General features: G+C 51.9%; 8 protein-coding genes across 8 annotated transcripts; 5 read left to right on the forward strand and 3 right to left on the reverse strand.

Moving 5' to 3' along the window:
• Positions 1–1,070: 1,070 nt before the first annotated feature.
• On the forward strand, positions 1,071–1,713 carry BDW74DRAFT_172916 (pyridoxal phosphate-dependent transferase; the record flags this gene model as incomplete). Its single annotated transcript, XM_073727695.1, has 2 exons — positions 1,071–1,339; positions 1,425–1,713. The coding sequence occupies 2 exons, from the start codon at positions 1,071–1,073 to the stop codon at positions 1,711–1,713; spliced, it is 558 nt and encodes a 185-aa protein (XP_073590181.1).
• Positions 1,714–1,894: 181 nt separating this feature from the next.
• On the reverse strand, positions 1,895–3,888 carry BDW74DRAFT_172917 (uncharacterized protein; the record flags this gene model as incomplete). The annotated part of the gene is made up of 5 exons (XM_073727696.1): positions 1,895–2,314; positions 2,744–3,158; positions 3,412–3,509; positions 3,564–3,717; positions 3,797–3,888. 5 exons carry the CDS (start codon positions 3,886–3,888, stop codon positions 1,895–1,897), a joined length of 1,179 nt encoding a protein of 392 aa, XP_073590182.1.
• Positions 3,889–6,891: 3,003 nt separating this feature from the next.
• Positions 6,892–8,057, forward strand: BDW74DRAFT_142936 (uncharacterized protein). Its single transcript, XM_073722799.1, has 2 exons — positions 6,892–7,491; positions 7,593–8,057. The coding sequence occupies exons 1-2, from the start codon at positions 6,937–6,939 to the stop codon at positions 7,725–7,727; spliced, it is 690 nt and encodes a 229-aa protein (XP_073590183.1). The 5' UTR covers positions 6,892–6,936; the 3' UTR covers positions 7,728–8,057.
• A 173-nt stretch (positions 8,058–8,230) lies between these two features.
• On the forward strand, positions 8,231–9,118 carry BDW74DRAFT_142937 (uncharacterized protein). The gene has a single exon (XM_073722800.1). It carries the CDS (start codon positions 8,623–8,625, stop codon positions 9,088–9,090), a length of 468 nt encoding a protein of 155 aa, XP_073590184.1. The 5' UTR covers positions 8,231–8,622; the 3' UTR covers positions 9,091–9,118.
• A 634-nt stretch (positions 9,119–9,752) lies between these two features.
• BDW74DRAFT_142938 (uncharacterized protein) lies at positions 9,753–10,549 on the forward strand. The gene has a single exon (XM_073722801.1). The coding sequence runs from the start codon at positions 9,892–9,894 to the stop codon at positions 10,135–10,137; it is 246 nt and encodes an 81-aa protein (XP_073590185.1). The 5' UTR covers positions 9,753–9,891; the 3' UTR covers positions 10,138–10,549.
• Positions 10,550–11,254: 705 nt separating this feature from the next.
• BDW74DRAFT_142941 (uncharacterized protein) lies at positions 11,255–12,441 on the forward strand. The gene has a single exon (XM_073722802.1). It carries the CDS (start codon positions 11,514–11,516, stop codon positions 12,060–12,062), a length of 549 nt encoding a protein of 182 aa, XP_073590186.1. The 5' UTR covers positions 11,255–11,513; the 3' UTR covers positions 12,063–12,441.
• Positions 12,399–14,416, reverse strand: BDW74DRAFT_184788 (nucleobase cation symporter-1 family protein; the record flags this gene model as incomplete). The annotated part of the gene is made up of 7 exons (XM_073730897.1): positions 12,399–12,704; positions 12,772–13,757; positions 13,819–13,902; positions 13,959–14,030; positions 14,089–14,175; positions 14,232–14,298; positions 14,360–14,416. The coding sequence occupies 7 exons, from the start codon at positions 14,414–14,416 to the stop codon at positions 12,399–12,401; spliced, it is 1,659 nt and encodes a 552-aa protein (XP_073590187.1).
• A 970-nt stretch (positions 14,417–15,386) lies between these two features.
• Positions 15,387–15,992, reverse strand: BDW74DRAFT_142943 (uncharacterized protein). Its single transcript, XM_073722803.1, has one exon. It carries the CDS (start codon positions 15,953–15,955, stop codon positions 15,785–15,787), a length of 171 nt encoding a protein of 56 aa, XP_073590188.1. The 5' UTR covers positions 15,956–15,992; the 3' UTR covers positions 15,387–15,784.
• Between the last annotated feature and the right edge of the window lie 171 nt (positions 15,993–16,163).

Below are 16,163 nucleotides of genomic sequence, written 5' to 3' on the forward strand. Positions count from 1 at the left end.
CACCCCCGTGCATGCCGGCGCTTATTGGGACTACCTACCTTTATAGCCCCACCTCAGATATCTCCGATAGGCTGCTCGCAGGGTAAGTATGTGGCCGTCGGCGCATTTTGTGTTTGGGTGAACGGATAGCCCTCAAATTTGCCCGCGCTACCATACCATATAGCATACCCTCCCTCCCGTGGACCCTCCCACCCACCTCATCTATTCCACCGCTGCACAATGCTCTGCATCAGGCTCCTATGAGCAAGATGGGCACAGCCATATCTCTAACTCATCATTGAATAACGTCCCAATCCTGTGCTATCTCATTGCTCTGATAACATGGCACAAGGACATCCCACTCGTGAAACCCTAAGAGCAAAGCTCGCAACCCTCATCGAGGACTACGAGCAGCGCTACGCCGCATCTAAGCAAGCACACGAAACAGCAAACATGTCCTCCCAGCGGGAAACACGCGATCAGTTCTCCATGCCGACCCCTTCCCCCTCGTCATCTGCTCCGCAGAGGGGAGCAATATCACGACCGTCAAGGGAGTGACCGTGGGGGACTTTGTGTCTGACTTCTCCGCTGGAATATACGGACACTCGCACCCGGTGATCAAGACGGCTATACAGGAGACCCTGTCGTCAGGCTGGAGTCTGGGCGCTGTTACACAGAAGGAAGCACAGCTGGGTCAAACCTTGACGACGCGGTTTCCCTCGCTGGAGAAAGTGCGCTTTTGCAATTCAGGCACGGAGGCGAATGTGTTTGCGATTGCTACGACGATGGCTTATACCAAGCGGGAGAAGGTGTAGTAGACGCTGGTCCCATACCCTACCCTATGGTCTCTATCAGGAGCATATACCACAGATTGGGGAGACAGTACCTAATACATACATATACCCCAGATCCTCGTCTTCGCAAACGGCTACCACGGCGGCACGCTCAGCTTCCCAGCGACCGCCACAAACCCACTGAACCTACCGCACTAATTCGTCATCGGGCCCTTCGACAACATCGCTGAGACGCGCCCTCTCATCACACCCGCCCTCGCAGCAATCCTCGTGGAGCCGCTGCAAAGTGCCGGCGGAATGCGCCCGGCCTCGCGCGAATTCCTCCAGTTCCTGCGCCACTCAGCAGACGAAGTCGGAGCGGTGCTGATCTTCGACGAGGTCGTCACGTCCCGTCTGCATTACCATGGTCTACAGGGTGCGCTGGACGTCCAGCCGGACATGACGACGCTGGGCAAGTACCTCGGCGGCGGGCTATCATTCGGCGCATTTGGGGGCTCTGCGCGGATAATGGATTTGTTTGACCCGGCAATCCATGGGACGGCGGGCGCGTTGCATTACTCCGGCACGTTCAATAAACAATGCCTTTATCATGACGGCGGCTGTTGCTGCTGCGGCGCTGCTGACGCCGGACTCCATTGCGGACTTGAATAGGTTAGGTGATAGGGCAAGAGATGAAGCGAATGGTGTATTGCAGCGCGCGGGTTTGGATTGCATTCGGTTCATTGGGTATGGGAGTGCGGTGGGCATTTGGTTCCGCGGGACCGGCGCTGATAGTCTCAGGGAGTGCTTCTACTTTAGTATGTTGAATCGGGAGATTAATATTGGGAAACGGGGGTTCTTGTTTATGAGCCTTGTGCATTCGGATGCTTCCGTTGATAGGATTGTCGAGGGTATAGCTGCATTCGTAGAGAAAATTGTCGGTGGTGATGCTTCAGTGTAAACTGTAGATTTTTTTGATAATATGTCCTACCAATCAACACTGGTTTCAGTCCTGCTATTAAGGGCTGAGTCTTTACATTGAGAATGCCATGGACCGAACGCTCTTGAAAGCAGGTAAAACGCCCCTCCAGATGTCAATGTACTGAATTGCATCACATACATCCTACATAGATGTAGGTGGGCTACCACCAAAACAACAACCTCCACAGCCCATTCCTTCCCACCTTCTGATCCTCCATTGTCTCCCCCTTCTTATACCTCGGCCGTGGCGGATCAACCTCGCCTCGGTTCTTCATATCATACGGCGGGTAGCGCCAGCCGACGAACCACTCTACCCACCCCGGCATATGCACAACCGTACGGTTGTGGCTGAACGTGTCGAAGCCCCATTTGCCATGATACGCACCATACCCGGACTCGCCGACGCCTCCGAAAGGCGCCGAGACGACTGTGTTGTGCACGGCAATGTCGTTGACCGTTACGCCGCCGGAGTTTGTCGAGTCCAAGACGCGGTCGATCTCCGACTGCTGGCGCGAGAAGACGTAGAGAGCGAGTGGGGTTGGCATGGAGTTGAATGTCTGCAGTGCATCGTCAAGGTCGGCCTGGGGGAGGTTAGATGGGTGGAATGGTGAGGCAGGGGACAGGGAGTTTCATCGTCATGTCTATTCCAAGGTTATATAAGTCCTACACCGGATTTGCAATTGTAATGATGACCGCCCCCATCGTAACATGAACCTCGCAGGAGAACGGGCCCCGCGGGATCCGGGGTAAGCCGTACCGTAGGTAGGAATACGATACCTAACCAGACATAGTACCCTACCAGTAGTACCTAGGTATATTGCCGACGGCCTTTATTTGGCATTATCTGACTTCCACCTTCCTATACTTGCCTTACTTGGGCTTACTGGTCACAGATTCCGGCGATACGACCGCGGAAACCAAGCCGGGGGCACCCAATCCACCTCCCCCATCCAACTGTGCAAGAATGGCCTCAGCAGCAACCGTCGAACAGGCAAAGCACCGCCCCATACCCTTCCTGTTATGTCCCACAGCCACAAACTCCCCTCTTCTCTCCGCAAGCGGCCGCCCAACAATACTACACCCATCCACCGTAAGTCCTGCACCCCCGTCCAGTCATAGCAGATATCCACCTCCGAAGTCCCCGGCCCAAAACTATGCGGGAACATCCGCGAGAGAAAGGCCAGCATCTCCGCGTGCAAAGGGTGCGTGCGCTCAAGGGCCGTGGTGTCATCGTACACGCCCATTTTCTCGGCTGTCGCCAGGCCGCACAGGTACGGACCCTTGTCCGGTCGCTGCAGCAGCCAGTGCCAGAAACTGGCGTACCCAAAGCCGCCGGTGAATTGCACGGCTGTCTCGGAGCGGTTGGGCGTGACGCCCAGCATGTGTGCGAGACAGCCTAGCACGCCGTCGGCGAATACGTGGGTTCTATGATCCATATATAAAGTAGCTCAAGATCTTTTCATTTCGCCTACTCGGAAAAGGCCTTATTCCCTCTTGCATTGAACCCTATGTGACTTTTGAAAGCTCTGAGCGCTCTTAGATACGAAATGTCCCTGGATATCTCCATGCCACACCATACCCTTCGTGCTCAGAAGCCAGCCTTAATCAACTCTGCCACTACTCCGCCCAACGTAGGGTAGCCCCGAAATCAACCTTACAAAACTGCTGCTCAACATACACCGTGCGCACTCCCCTCGACCTCAGCACACACATCCTCGACCCCTTGGGGATCCACAGCAGACTGCCAGCCTTCAGCTCGCTGACTACACCGGTGCTCTCGTCTCACACAGTCAATTCTCCTATTACGGAGCTAGCAACTCGCATTCGCACCCCGCGGATAAGTACGGTTGGTATCCGCGAGATTCGAGTCTCACCAGCCACCAGGAACTTGACCTCGTCCCACTCGGCCTCAAAGGCCGGTGTTGGCCCGTCGATGTCGCCGAGATGCCAGACGCCGGCGACGACCGGGTGCGCGGAGTTCTCCCTGTTCCAGCTGCGTTAGCATTGAATCCACCGGCTAAGGTATTTTTTTTTGGTGGGTGGTAAAGGTAAAGGGGACGCACGGAGAACCAACAAGGTCGCGGCAGATGCCCCCGCCCTCGTCTGTTGTTTGGGTTATGCGGTCCGCGTTGTTGATGGCGATGATGCTGGCCATGTTTTTCGGTTTCCACTGATGTGGTTTATACAACCAAAGTCAATGGCGCGCTTTGACGGGTGGGCGTGTTCGAGGTCGGTGTATACTGCCGCTATCTTGGAGGGGTGGTGGTAGACGTGGTACGGGTAGAAATATATATTAATCAATATTAGCATACGGATCTGATGACAGATTACGGAACAAACACACACCCACCTTCCATGTAAACCGAGGGCAATATTTAGCCTGTCGAAGACAGATGTCAGCTCTATGTTTGGCAATGATTATGCCATTTGGGCGATCCCCTTGACAAAAACAATCACATACTGCCTTCTTAAGTCCCGGAGGTGGGTGCCAGTGCCAAAACAGCCCTCTACTTCTTCGACCATGACCTTTGCAAGCGAACACCACCGGACAGAGATCATTGCGTGCTGCGGAGTCATGCACCAGGTATAGCTGAAAAGAATAAAGCAGAGAGCATTAGATAGCAGAGCTGCATCGTTTACCAGATCAAGCTTGGTTACGGCGCCCAGTGCTCTATCCTGAAGAGCGTCCCGGGTGACAATCAATTGCGGCTGGATATGTGAGGGGAAACGATAGGCAAATAGCTCCAAAGCCACCGCGAATAGAGTATCACGCAGTGGTGGAGTTCCTTCTTGCCATAGGTGCGTTTCGTTGGTTTGGTTGGCGGTCATACTATAGTGCTTAGAAATTAATGCGTGAAGCCTCGCCGCCTAAGGTCCGATAGGAGTTCCTGGACTAGAGATTCTGTTATGCTGCTCGCTAGTGGAAGATGACTGGGGGACGATGTCTCCTGCGCGGGAGCTGGAGTTATCACTGGTGGAGATGCGACTAGCGGGCGCAGTGAAGGGGGAGATGGCTCTTGTAGCGCCGGGATAATCCATCTTGCATCTAAGAGACATCAATGTGTCAGCCTAAGACGCTGAGGCATATTGGTTTAATAAGGTAGGACTAGAAGGTTAAACATGTGCATGTGCCGGCTACACGATTCTCCCGAATCTTCCGTTGCAAAACGGTCAGTGTTGAATAGGTCTACACCTTCTGATCCACCTACCAATGGCATCAAGTGCAGTATCGAGGCAAGCTAATACCAGAGCTACTAGTACATTCGTGCGAGCCGGCGGGGGTAGTGCGTTGGAGCTCAAAACAGGGCCACGGGAGTAATTCCCAGGTTCAAGGATCCATGGGACTAAACGCCTAATTACAATGTCTGGTCGCTGATATATAGACAACGCGCGCAGAGACTACTGGATATTTCCGGGGTGGTTGGCAGCCCGCCCGCTTCAAGGGTGAGCTGGGGCTACTTGGCATGCAGGCGCCAGCCGCACCCAGCGCTAACTCTAACTTTGTTAATAGTTACACTCCACGCACCAGCTAAAGCTTTTAAAAATCAAGATACAAAAATATACAACAGCTAGGATTCGCATGTGGCTACCCACTATACTACTAACTAGCCGGCGTGTGGCTTAAGTACAGCTAAGCGGGCGAGGAGCCCTGTTCTCCACGGTTGTATGTGCTAAGTCTTATACAACAGTATCTAATAAGAAAGTCTTTGGAAGACACCAAGCTTAGCATGATACAGGGGTCTTTTAAACATCAAGTATATAGCATACAATCAAGAAGATGAAAGGGTCACAGCATACGCATGCATGCAAGTGCTCTTATTTTTGAGTGTGGATGATTTATAGACCATCACTTGCAGGGACTTCCTTGATGAGTTTCCTGTGCCCATTTGTCTTAGGTAGTGCGCCCAGTAAGGTAGCAGTATATATAATACTTTGTCCCGTCCGCCATGAAGGCAATGTTTATTATTCAGGAAGCCATCCCTCTTTATGAATTTACGCTGACAGGATGATCCCGGCCTGAACGCAATAACCCAGGCAGTGCAGCCTCACGCAAATCAATCGCCATTCCCGCGCAGCTTGTCCTGATCTGACAGAAGATCTCCTGATTTATTAAACACACCTTAACTAAGCAACCCCTTTTATCTCGCTTTGTGCTATTAAGCGCTAACAGGTCAAGCGTAGCAACCAGCGCTCGATGATAATATAGGAGGAGTTGGTATCAACATTGGAAGGACACTCCTGCCGTTTAGAGCACTGTGAATATAATTGAGATTGTCTCCCGCTTTGCGTCATGGCGGATGTATAGAAGGAGGCTGTGGATTGCGCGCCTATGTAGAAGGGGCGGCGCATGACGAGCACCCTGCATGAGGTTGTTGAAACCCGATACAAGAGCGTCGGGTTAGCTGTACTCTACTGTACTAGCCAGGAATAATGGAGGACTTGACTTACAGAGTTCAATCTCTCGACGCTGGCTCGGAATCTAGCGAACCTCGAAGGTACTTTTCTGAACGTGCCTGATACCCCAGAGCCTGTGGTCCAGCTCTCCCTCGGCGCTAGGTGGGAAGGAAGCTCTACACGCCCATGTCCTTATCTCCGCTTGGTAGTCCATGAGGCGGCCGGAGAAGGATTGGATTGCGGGGTTCGTTTATACATCAATTGTTCAAGTCTGCTATATTGTAAGATGTCTCCAGGTCATCTACGGACAACAGAGTACGCAATGTTAATGGAGTCAAACAAGATGAAGCTGGAGGTTTAGGCCCGGTTAGGACAAATTCCTGAAGCTTCTCGAGTTACTTTCCATGACTTCGTAATGATCGTTTATCAGAATACATCGCTGGGAGTTGAGATATGGCGGCTAATTGAGCCCTTACGCGCCAAACGGCGACCTATCCATGGATTATATCATAGCATTTGGTTCCGGATGGGGGATATCACATCTTAATGGCAAATTTAGCAACAGTCCCAAGAAGGATACAAGAGAGCCTATGTGCTGATAAGACTAAAAAATCCATTTCCAACAGCCAATGCGAGCGCTCGGCTTCTGCGCTGCGCCCCGTGAGTCATCACCGCGATACCATAGTCCTCAACCTCCACCCTAGGTATATAGTCCTGGTCTGTAAAATAGCGCAAATGGCCGATTCTCAAAAGAAGGACGTTCGTCAACACCCCCCGCACCTTAGGAAATATCAGTCGGATTATCACAATGACCCAACAACTCCCCACAGCAACCCAAAAAGCCCTCTCCCTCCCCGAACTCCTAACCCCCATTTTCGAGCGAATCTACATCGACAACGACACAACCGTCTACAACCCCCCCGGAGACCCGGACGACGAAATCTACCGCAACTACGAATGGACACTCCGCTCCTGCGCCCTCGTTAACACCACCTGGTCCCCGCACGCCCTGCGCATCCTCTGGCGATGCGACAACCCCTGCTACAACAACGACCACCTCGGGCGCCTGGAGTGCATCAGTCCTGAGCGAAGAGCATTCTACGCGGAAATGGTCGAGGAGATGACTGTCAAAACACATCAGGCCCCCGAGGACTGGGATATCGCTGTTCCGAATTTTGGTGTCAACGGCATAGAGTTCCCGCGGCTGAAGATGCTAAGGCTCAAGGTTGATTTCCTGGCGCCGGTTATACCGGCATTCAGGGCGCCGAGTCTGCGCGAGTTACGGATTGATCCGCATACGGAATATTATCCGGATATGAGGGTTGAAGCGGAGACTATGGGGATGGTTTTTGAGAAGATTGCTGTATGTTCCGAATTTCTTTCTAGGTATCATACCATATGCTGTCCACCCCGACCTCGCATCAGGGCTTGTTGCTTGAAGCGCTAATGGGTACCTGCCGGTAGGACCTCTTTCCAAACATTGAGATCTTGGCTTTCGAGGATTGCGCGGAGGTGCGATGCGAGGATTACAAGCACTTGATAGATCGGTTGCATTGTCTAAAGACAGTCGATGGTGGTGGGTTGATGGTGACGGATTGACTCGGGGTAAAAGTGGAAGGGATGACAATCACACAGATTCTATGGTATCTGCTTAGGTTGTCCCCCGCCTTTCTGTACTACCATAAGGCCCTGATAGTGTCATGAAGAGATATCGTAAGGTTTGATCACTACCATCTCTCACGGCTGCTATTGGTTGGCTACATGGGTACACGTCCAAGTACTAAGACCCTTACCAAATTTATTACTGAAAATGGGGCCAGTCCTTTAGCCCTAGTACTAATGAGCGTGGAGCTGGAAGATACCAAGAATATAGCTTTAGAATTACCATAAGGGGTCCTTAGATCAATCCATATATAGTTGCCTATTGTATCCTGGGCTTGCTTTACCTACTTACGCAAATAGCAGCACCCAACTACCTAGGCAGATAGGATGGTACGCCGCACAACTTCCGTGCCTCCCTTGATATCCTAAACTTATCAGTGGTCAAGGCGTAGCTTGGGGAAGTATGGGTAGGAGAAGTACGGCCACCTACCATCCATAGTATACGCTTGTAGCAGCTACTAACAGAGTATTTTTGAATCAAGAGGGCCTAACGAAGGCTGACTCCGCATTCGCAATTTGCATTTATATTGAGCGCGACGAACTAAAAGTGAACCAAGTACATCTGCCAGAATGACCTTCTGATTTTCTTATGGTGGCTATCACCGACGGTAGCCGTAGCCACCGTTCGGTAGGGATGGGACTGTATCGAAGGCGAAGAATAGACATCCGAAGAATGGTCACATCAAGTCCTCCAACTGCATTAGACGGCGATGTCAAGGTGAAAGCCCATGTGAGTCAGGGACACCGAAACCGGAGATGGTGCAGTAAAGAAGAACCAGGCTTTTGACAGTTGCATACTGCTCAGGTGTAGTACAATGGCAGCTCCGTCCAGATGCGTCCACGGTGTGAAAACACCATCGAAGATGATGTTCAACTACCTAGTCGCGTCAGGTCCGAAAAGCATCCGGATCCGCTGCTCACGAGTCCTGGTACTCAAGGTCTGAGTAACATCGGCATCCGTCGCACGGCGGGTCTGGTTCTTGAAATAGCACATGACGCCGTTCTGATATTTGCACCCGTATGTCCCGTGCTCTCCCGATTGCAGTGCTGCCGACGCAGCGAGGATGTCGGCGGCGGAGGTCAGCCAGACGGTCTCGGTGACCCACCACTGGCCTTTCGAGTCGGTGAAGCATTGCGGCATTTTGGTGTGGAGATGGAGTTTTGGTTGGCTCTGAGTCTTGAGGAAGAATATAGTGGAATGGTTGGAACCGAGGGAGGGGGGTTGATATTGGTAGCAAGAAAAGAACACTTAGGGTTGTTAAGGCACTGGACGTTCCTGGTAGTTACAAGGTCTATGTAAGCAGTGGACTTTGCTTGCTGCCTTACCCCTCAGTTACTCCTCCGAGGCTCAGTTGAGGCTCCTGCAATATGCGAGATCACGCCAACTTCACAACCAACAATCACGAGCTACAGTTCATTGGCAGTAGTACCCACTGGTCTTGGTGGTCACCTGCACCAAGAACCTTTACACGAGCCATTATCCAATTACGATATCAGCCCATGCGCCATTCTATAGGTGACGTGGACGCGGCTATCATGGCAAGGCTGTGGCAGTTGAAGACCCGGTGTCAACCGAAAGACGCAGAAGTTGATCCAAGAAGAATCGTTTGCGGTATTTTCGCTATTGGTTCCTACCATATCACTGGGCATTGCTTTCAAATTTCCATTAACTGCATTACATGTTGGTGTCGCGTCGGGTGGCGCTTGTGGTGGAATGAAAGGGCCAGTGCGTCAGGCTGAAAGCCAAGAGACTATAGCCACTGGAATTTAGGTGTGAAAGAGAGGGGTACTTACTCTGGCAACAAGGCTGTGATTAAGTATATTTCAGTCCTACAGCCTTGTGCCGGCGTGGAGAGTGGGAGCGCAAGGCTACCTTACCATATTAGATCCAGCCTTGTCCGCACACGCTATAAAGGGCTTTGAGAGCAGTACTTTATGGTAGCTTAGTTAGAGCACTCTTACCACTTCACCAGAGTAGACATTTCCGGATTTCGATCTCCTTGAATATCATTTAAACATCTTGTTTAGCATAATCATCACAACTATACATCCACCACCACCATTCCCATTCATTACACTACCACTACCTACCTGAGTCAACATGTGTACCTCTGGCGGATGCACCGGTAAAGTGACAACACATGTTACTTCCTGGGCCAACTGCACCGAAAGAACTTATATCGCTACAGGAGGAGTGCATACTTCTCTAGGCATTCGAAACTGGAAAACCTGTGGGGCATCTTTCCCGAAAACATGGTGGGAGGAGTGCGACAAGATCATGATAGTTACCCCGACAAAGACAACACAGTACACCATCTGTCCTAACCATCGGGCAAGACTTGAGTAAGATAGGTGGGCTTTCAAATCTTGGAACAAAGATGGGGGTTGAGAGGCATTGAACCACCTAGGTACCAATACTAACAGCAATCAGCTCGACAGTATCAGCTCAATGCAAAGACATATAGTCTTGCGCTTCCAGATTATCATGTACTTGTGGGTTGAGGTCCTTGCTCGTCGTGCTATTGAAACTTCCTATCATAGCTATTGTGGACGAAGGTCGTGGCTCATTCCATTAAAACGGATGGGGAGTACCATGATTCTTGGCGGACGGTGACCCTGATAATCTGACATGAAACCATGGAAGCGATATTTTCCTACTGTTGCCATCGAATCCCTGAATCATGTATTATAGGTATGGTACCACGGGTGGATGATGTACAAACCCTGTATAGAGTACCGTAGTATGGTAATGGGAGGCGATCTACTTGCACCACCATGGAAATCTGTCTAATAACAGTGTCCTACTACCAATTTTGTAAGTCCGCAGCATGGTTAACTCTGAAGCACTGTGATTACCATTGTGTCTGTTTTGGACGAGTTGTCCGTTGCAAGAAAGTTCGTGTCATCAGAGTTTGACTTTCGGACCTGCACACAAAGGTTCGGGACTGGAGTCACCCTTCAAGCAGAACGTAATGACTCATGAAATACGCCCGGCTACTTAAGAAGCCTCGCGGCTGCCTGCCTTTGCCCACTCCGTAAAGTTTCTGTTCGCTTGTGCTCCAGCTTCAACGACGCAAAACTCCATATCGAGGAATTAGTATGTGTGCCCAAGACCCCCCACATCCCTCTCTTCATCGACTTCAATCCATTATTTAAGGCGCCTCATTCACTCCTCCCAATACCATTTTCAACTCTACATCTAGAACCACGGTGACTCGCTGGAGCATCCCTGCGCCCCCGGCCAGGGCCGAGCCTGCACCGAGACCAGTGGCACAACACACCACAAGTACAAAACCCGATGGAAACGCAAATAAAGCAACAACCGCATCGGCCGAGAATGGAGATCCTCACGCTTCAACATCAGCATCCACAGACACCAATACCGATACCGATACCCTTCGCCCCACGCTCGGGTCACCCACCCAGGCCATCGTACCCCAGCACCCTCCGTGCCCCTGCACGCGCGACCTCCAAGCAATAATATGGACAATGTACCACCGATCCATCGACCGCGGCTTCGAGCGGCGCTGGACCCTCGGTGCCCTAAAGCGCGAGCAGCGGGCTAGTAGCATAGCAATGGATAACATCGAGAGCTATGCCGCCGGAACGTCAGGATCGGTGTAGGTGTAGCTGTGGCTACCGTAGGACGAGATCCTGGTCCCGGGACAAAACATAGGAAGGTTCTGGGTCTACACGTACCACGCCACCGACAAGGAGACTGCCATGCAGGAGTATGAGCTTCGATTCCATGAATTGGAGTGCCTAGAGGTGCGGATCCATGCTCTGGATCTGCTTGATAACGCCTCTCATGAGGTTAATACGCGGGGTGCGAAGGCGAAGTTGCGGAGAAGGATGGGGCTGGAGGTTGAAGAGAGGCAGGATATGGACCCAACGCGAACTGGACTTCGACTTGGGAGGATTTCAAGGACCCCCGGCCTGTTTGTGGCCCCTCGTGTCGTCCCTGCCTGGCTGGAGAGCTACCAGCATGTGGAGCGTGAGCACCAGGCTGTTTGCCAAGGGCTGGAGGACTTACATTGGCTGTGGAGGGAGCGTCAGAGGAGGCGAGATAATGCACGAGAAGCGCAGGGTGGTTTCAATCGACGTGATTATGCTCAGAGCTGGGGAGAGAGGCAAGCTCAAGATCAAGTGCCCGGCTCTCTGGCGCATACCGGTACATCAGCAACCACAGACCCAGACACCGATACCGGCACTGGCAGTGGCACGAAGCGTTTTGACTCCTGGGGTCCCTCAGGTTGGACTAGCTTTGCCTAGCCGGACGTCTTTGTAGATGTGTCTACGACGACTTAGGTATGATATCTAGACACCCGATATAGTGCTACTTGGGGAGTGTGAATCCATTCCCTCATCGTCCAAGACCTACCTAGGTAGGTATGGTAATCAATTTTCATCCGATCCCAGCGGTGATGGGCCCTTAAAGGACGCTCTCCCGAGGTCATTCAACAGGCCATCCCTCGGCTCCCATATCCCCAAAATTGGTCCCGTCATCAATGAGCCCTGGAGCCCTGGGTGCTAAGCACTGCGATCTGTCTTCCAACCATATTTAGTCCTTTATGGTTCCTTCCATCTAAACCAACCTTGAGAAAGAATTTAAACCCCCTTCACCACATAACTCTCTCCATCAACCCTTACCCCGGCCATCCCATCAACAACCTGCCCATCCCAACGCTCATGATACAGCGCTTGAACCTCCCTCGCCGACATACCGCCATTCACAAACCCATCCAGCTTCTTATCCGGAACGGCCCAGTGCAGAAACGTATGAACCGCAGCACTAACCAAGAACCCATAAAGATAATTGATATAGTACAGCTCCGTCGCTTGATCGGAGACATGGATCGACGTATTCACGGCCGCAACAAAGCCGGGCATTGTTGGAACGACGCCGATAACCCACTACCCACAACAATCAGTACCATACCTAAGTCACTGCGGCGAGAAAGGGCTGTTTGTGGGAACGTACCGCAATCGGCGCCCGCCAATTAACACCACCCTTATACCAATACACACTCCCCCTATCGCCCGTAAACAGATCATCAACATTAACCTTCCCCCGACAAACAAGCAGATAATGCGCCGCCATTAACCCGGTCATAGGGGCCAGAAACACCCCATACCCAGAAAGAACCGTCAAAAACGTCGTCGCCGTATTCACAAGACGCCACGGGTTGACGACGGGACTCACAAGGGCAATAATATACGCCCCGCGCCGGATATTAATGAACCCCGGGAAGACAGAGGCCAGATCAAGTCCACCGGGCAACGCATTGCCCGGTAGATTTGTGCCGAGCTGCGAAACCGAGAGCGCAAGGCCAGCAAAGAACACCGCAGCCCTCGTTCCAGAGCTCGTATCCTTCTGCAGAAGTTCAACAAACAGCGTCGGCGGATTCCAAACCGCCTCCCCACCGAGCCGATTCTGCGTTGCGGCCGTAACAAGGATCCCAATCGTCGAGCCGATGACGCTGTAGAAGGGGAACGCAAGCGCCTGTCCCCAGATCGCATCGCCCGGTTTCGTCGCGAGTCGCGAGTAGTCATTCTGATTTAGTATTCCGGCGGCTATAGACCCGATCGTGCTCATCATGCCATACAGCATCAGCCAGGCTGTACTATTCGGTCCGCCTGTTGCCGGGATCGAGGCTGCGGTGCTGCTAAGTGTATCGCCGAACCCCTCTGGTCCCATGGTCGCTAAAGACCAGATGAGGACGACGAGGAAGAAGACGATTGTGATGACGCTGGAGATGTAGAAGAACGATTGGATTCTGTGCGGGCGGATCCAGAGCGCCGGCAGGCTGATCACGCAGAAGATCACGTAGCAGACGAATTCGGCGGTTGTGGTGCCCGTGCTTGAAGGGATGGTGTTGGGGATGGCGGTTGCGAAAGTTGGGTCCCAGGAGAGGAGGATTAGGTAGATGCATTCGCCGCCGACCCATGATTGAAAGCCGTACCATACTGCGGGAGAAATATTAGGGTGGGAAAGGGAGGGCATATAGGGGATGGAAAGGGTGCATACCAATACCCAGGAAGATGCGGTTCCAGATGACGAATTGCGAGCCCCAAAGGCCCCAGACTGCGCGGCTGAAGACGGGGAATCCGACTATAATTATGCTCTTAGCTCTCCATTTGAAAAAAGTCGATGGTCAGACGACTCACTATGATAGTATGCTCCGGCTAGGGAGCTAGCAATGAGGGCGAGCGTCGCAAGGATGTTTCCAATGACAATCGCTATACCGCGATCAGCGAAAGAAAGAACTATGCCATTGCACACTGAGGGAATCTTCACCGATAATTGCTTGCCACCAAGTCAGGCCGAGAGGAATCAGCGAGCTACCGGTGAGGTAGCTTGATATATTGCAGTTGATCAGGAGCCCTAAGTAATTTCAATCAGAAAACGAAATATTTAGCAGCATCAAGGAGGCATCATACAAAAGTTGTGAAATGTCAGAAACCCCCACGTTCGACGTTCAGCATCAACGGGACGGATATCCCCGTTCTGCGAGATCGATATCAGCAAGGTGTTCTCCGGCACAAGGGTTTGAGGCATCAAGTCTTACAGTCCATCGCGAATCGTGCGGTAACGCTATTCTGCTGAGCACTTTGGTTATTCCCATGGTTGTGATATGTCTAACATCGCAACATTTGCCATGGGGAGCCGGCGACGCACGATCGGGTTTTATGAGGGTGTTGAGTTGGAGTATGTTGCACGGCGTGGAGTAAATATGGCATGGTTGGTTGATAACAGAGCTCACTATCAGGGCATCCTTGTCAACTAGCTCGACTCTTATCTGCGGAGAATTGGAGGTCTTGAACTGATCGGCGAACAGTCGACCAATTAATTGCCTATGTGATAACATAGCTCCTGTCTCGTAGCTATACCGAGTTGGTAAAGAAAAGAATATCTCGACTCAAGTCTCCTGTCTAAAGAGCAAGGCTTGAGAGGGAAAGAGATAGAAGGACCTGTTCCGTGGTTCTACGACTACGGTCTTGAAATCCGCGACGCGGGCTATTTATGGGTGGCAAGGCTGTTTGATAAGCATCCAGGAGGAAAACGCCGTCAAGCAAGCCCATCTTGATAGACAGGCAGCGAGGCGAGAAGAGTACCTCTGTGAGGTTATGTATGGTTGGCGCTGGAAGAGGACGGAACCAGCAGGATAAGGAGGTGTGTGGAAGTGGTGAGGCCAGCTAGATGAGGTCGGTCCAGCAAGTAATAGAAGGATGAGATGGCTGGAAGAGGGCGAAACCAGTAGAGAAAGAAGAGGGTAGAAGAGCGTGGAAGTGGTATGACCCTTGCCCATCCCTACCACCCAACCAAGGCAAGGACAGCTGGAGGGGGTCGGTCCAGCAAGAGGAGGGGGAAGCAGGTAACTGGAGAATGATGGAACCAGTAGAGGAAGAAGAGGATGGAAGAGCGTGGAAGTGGTGAGACCCAAGCCCGTCCCTACCTCCCAACCGGGGCATTGAAAGTTGGAGGGGAATGGTCCAACTGGAGGAGGAAGAATGAGGTAGCTAGAGGATGGTGGAACTAGCAGAGGAAGAGGAGAGGCAAGGGACGTAGAATGATTAGAACAAGAGAAGCTAGATGAGGTCAGTCCAGGAAGGATGGATGGGGAAGGCAGCTGGAAGATGAAGGAACCAGCAGAGGAAGAGGAGGAAGTAAGCTACGTGGAAGTGGTAAGAACAAGAAGAACTGGATGGGGTCGGTCCAGCTAGAGGGTAGAGATAAGGTAGCTGAAGGATGATGAAACCAGCAGAGGAAGAAGAGAAAGAGAGATGCGTGGAAGTGGTGAGTCCCAATGCCCGTCCCTACCTCCCAACCAAGGCATGGGTGAAGGAAGCTGGATAGGGACGGTCCAGTGAGAAGGGGAACGGACTGGGTAGCTGGAGGATGACGGAACCAGCGAAGGTAGAAGAGAATGGATAGTGAGGCAATGAGAGAAAGGAAATGTTGGATAGGAAAGGTCTAACAAGAGGAGGATGGATTAGGTAGCTGGAGGATAGCGGATCCAGCAGAGGTAGAAGGGAATAGATAGTGAGGTAATGAGAGCAAGGGAAAGCTGGATGGGGACGAAGCCAGCAGAGGAGAAGGAGGAAGCTGCGGAGGCGTGAAAGTGGTGTGGCCCATGCCCGTCCCTACCACCCAACCAGGACATGGGAGAAGGAGGAGAGGAAGGAGAGAAGAGGAAGAACTAGGTAGATGGAGGAAGGATGGAGGAAAACGGGAAGTGAAGGCCAAAAGCAAAGTATAAATAGCCGCTGGAAACACCAAGATTTGTAAATTTGGATTGGTAAGAAGAAACCAGGAGAAAGAACTAGGAGGAATTATCTATAAGAATAGACTTTCCAAGCGCGCGTTCAAGA

This window comes from Aspergillus multicolor (assembly GCF_047715735.1).
Source record: "Aspergillus multicolor strain CBS 133.54 unplaced genomic scaffold BDW74scaffold_1, whole genome shotgun sequence".
In the NCBI taxonomy this organism is placed as follows: Eukaryota; Fungi; Ascomycota; class Eurotiomycetes; order Eurotiales; family Aspergillaceae; genus Aspergillus; species Aspergillus multicolor.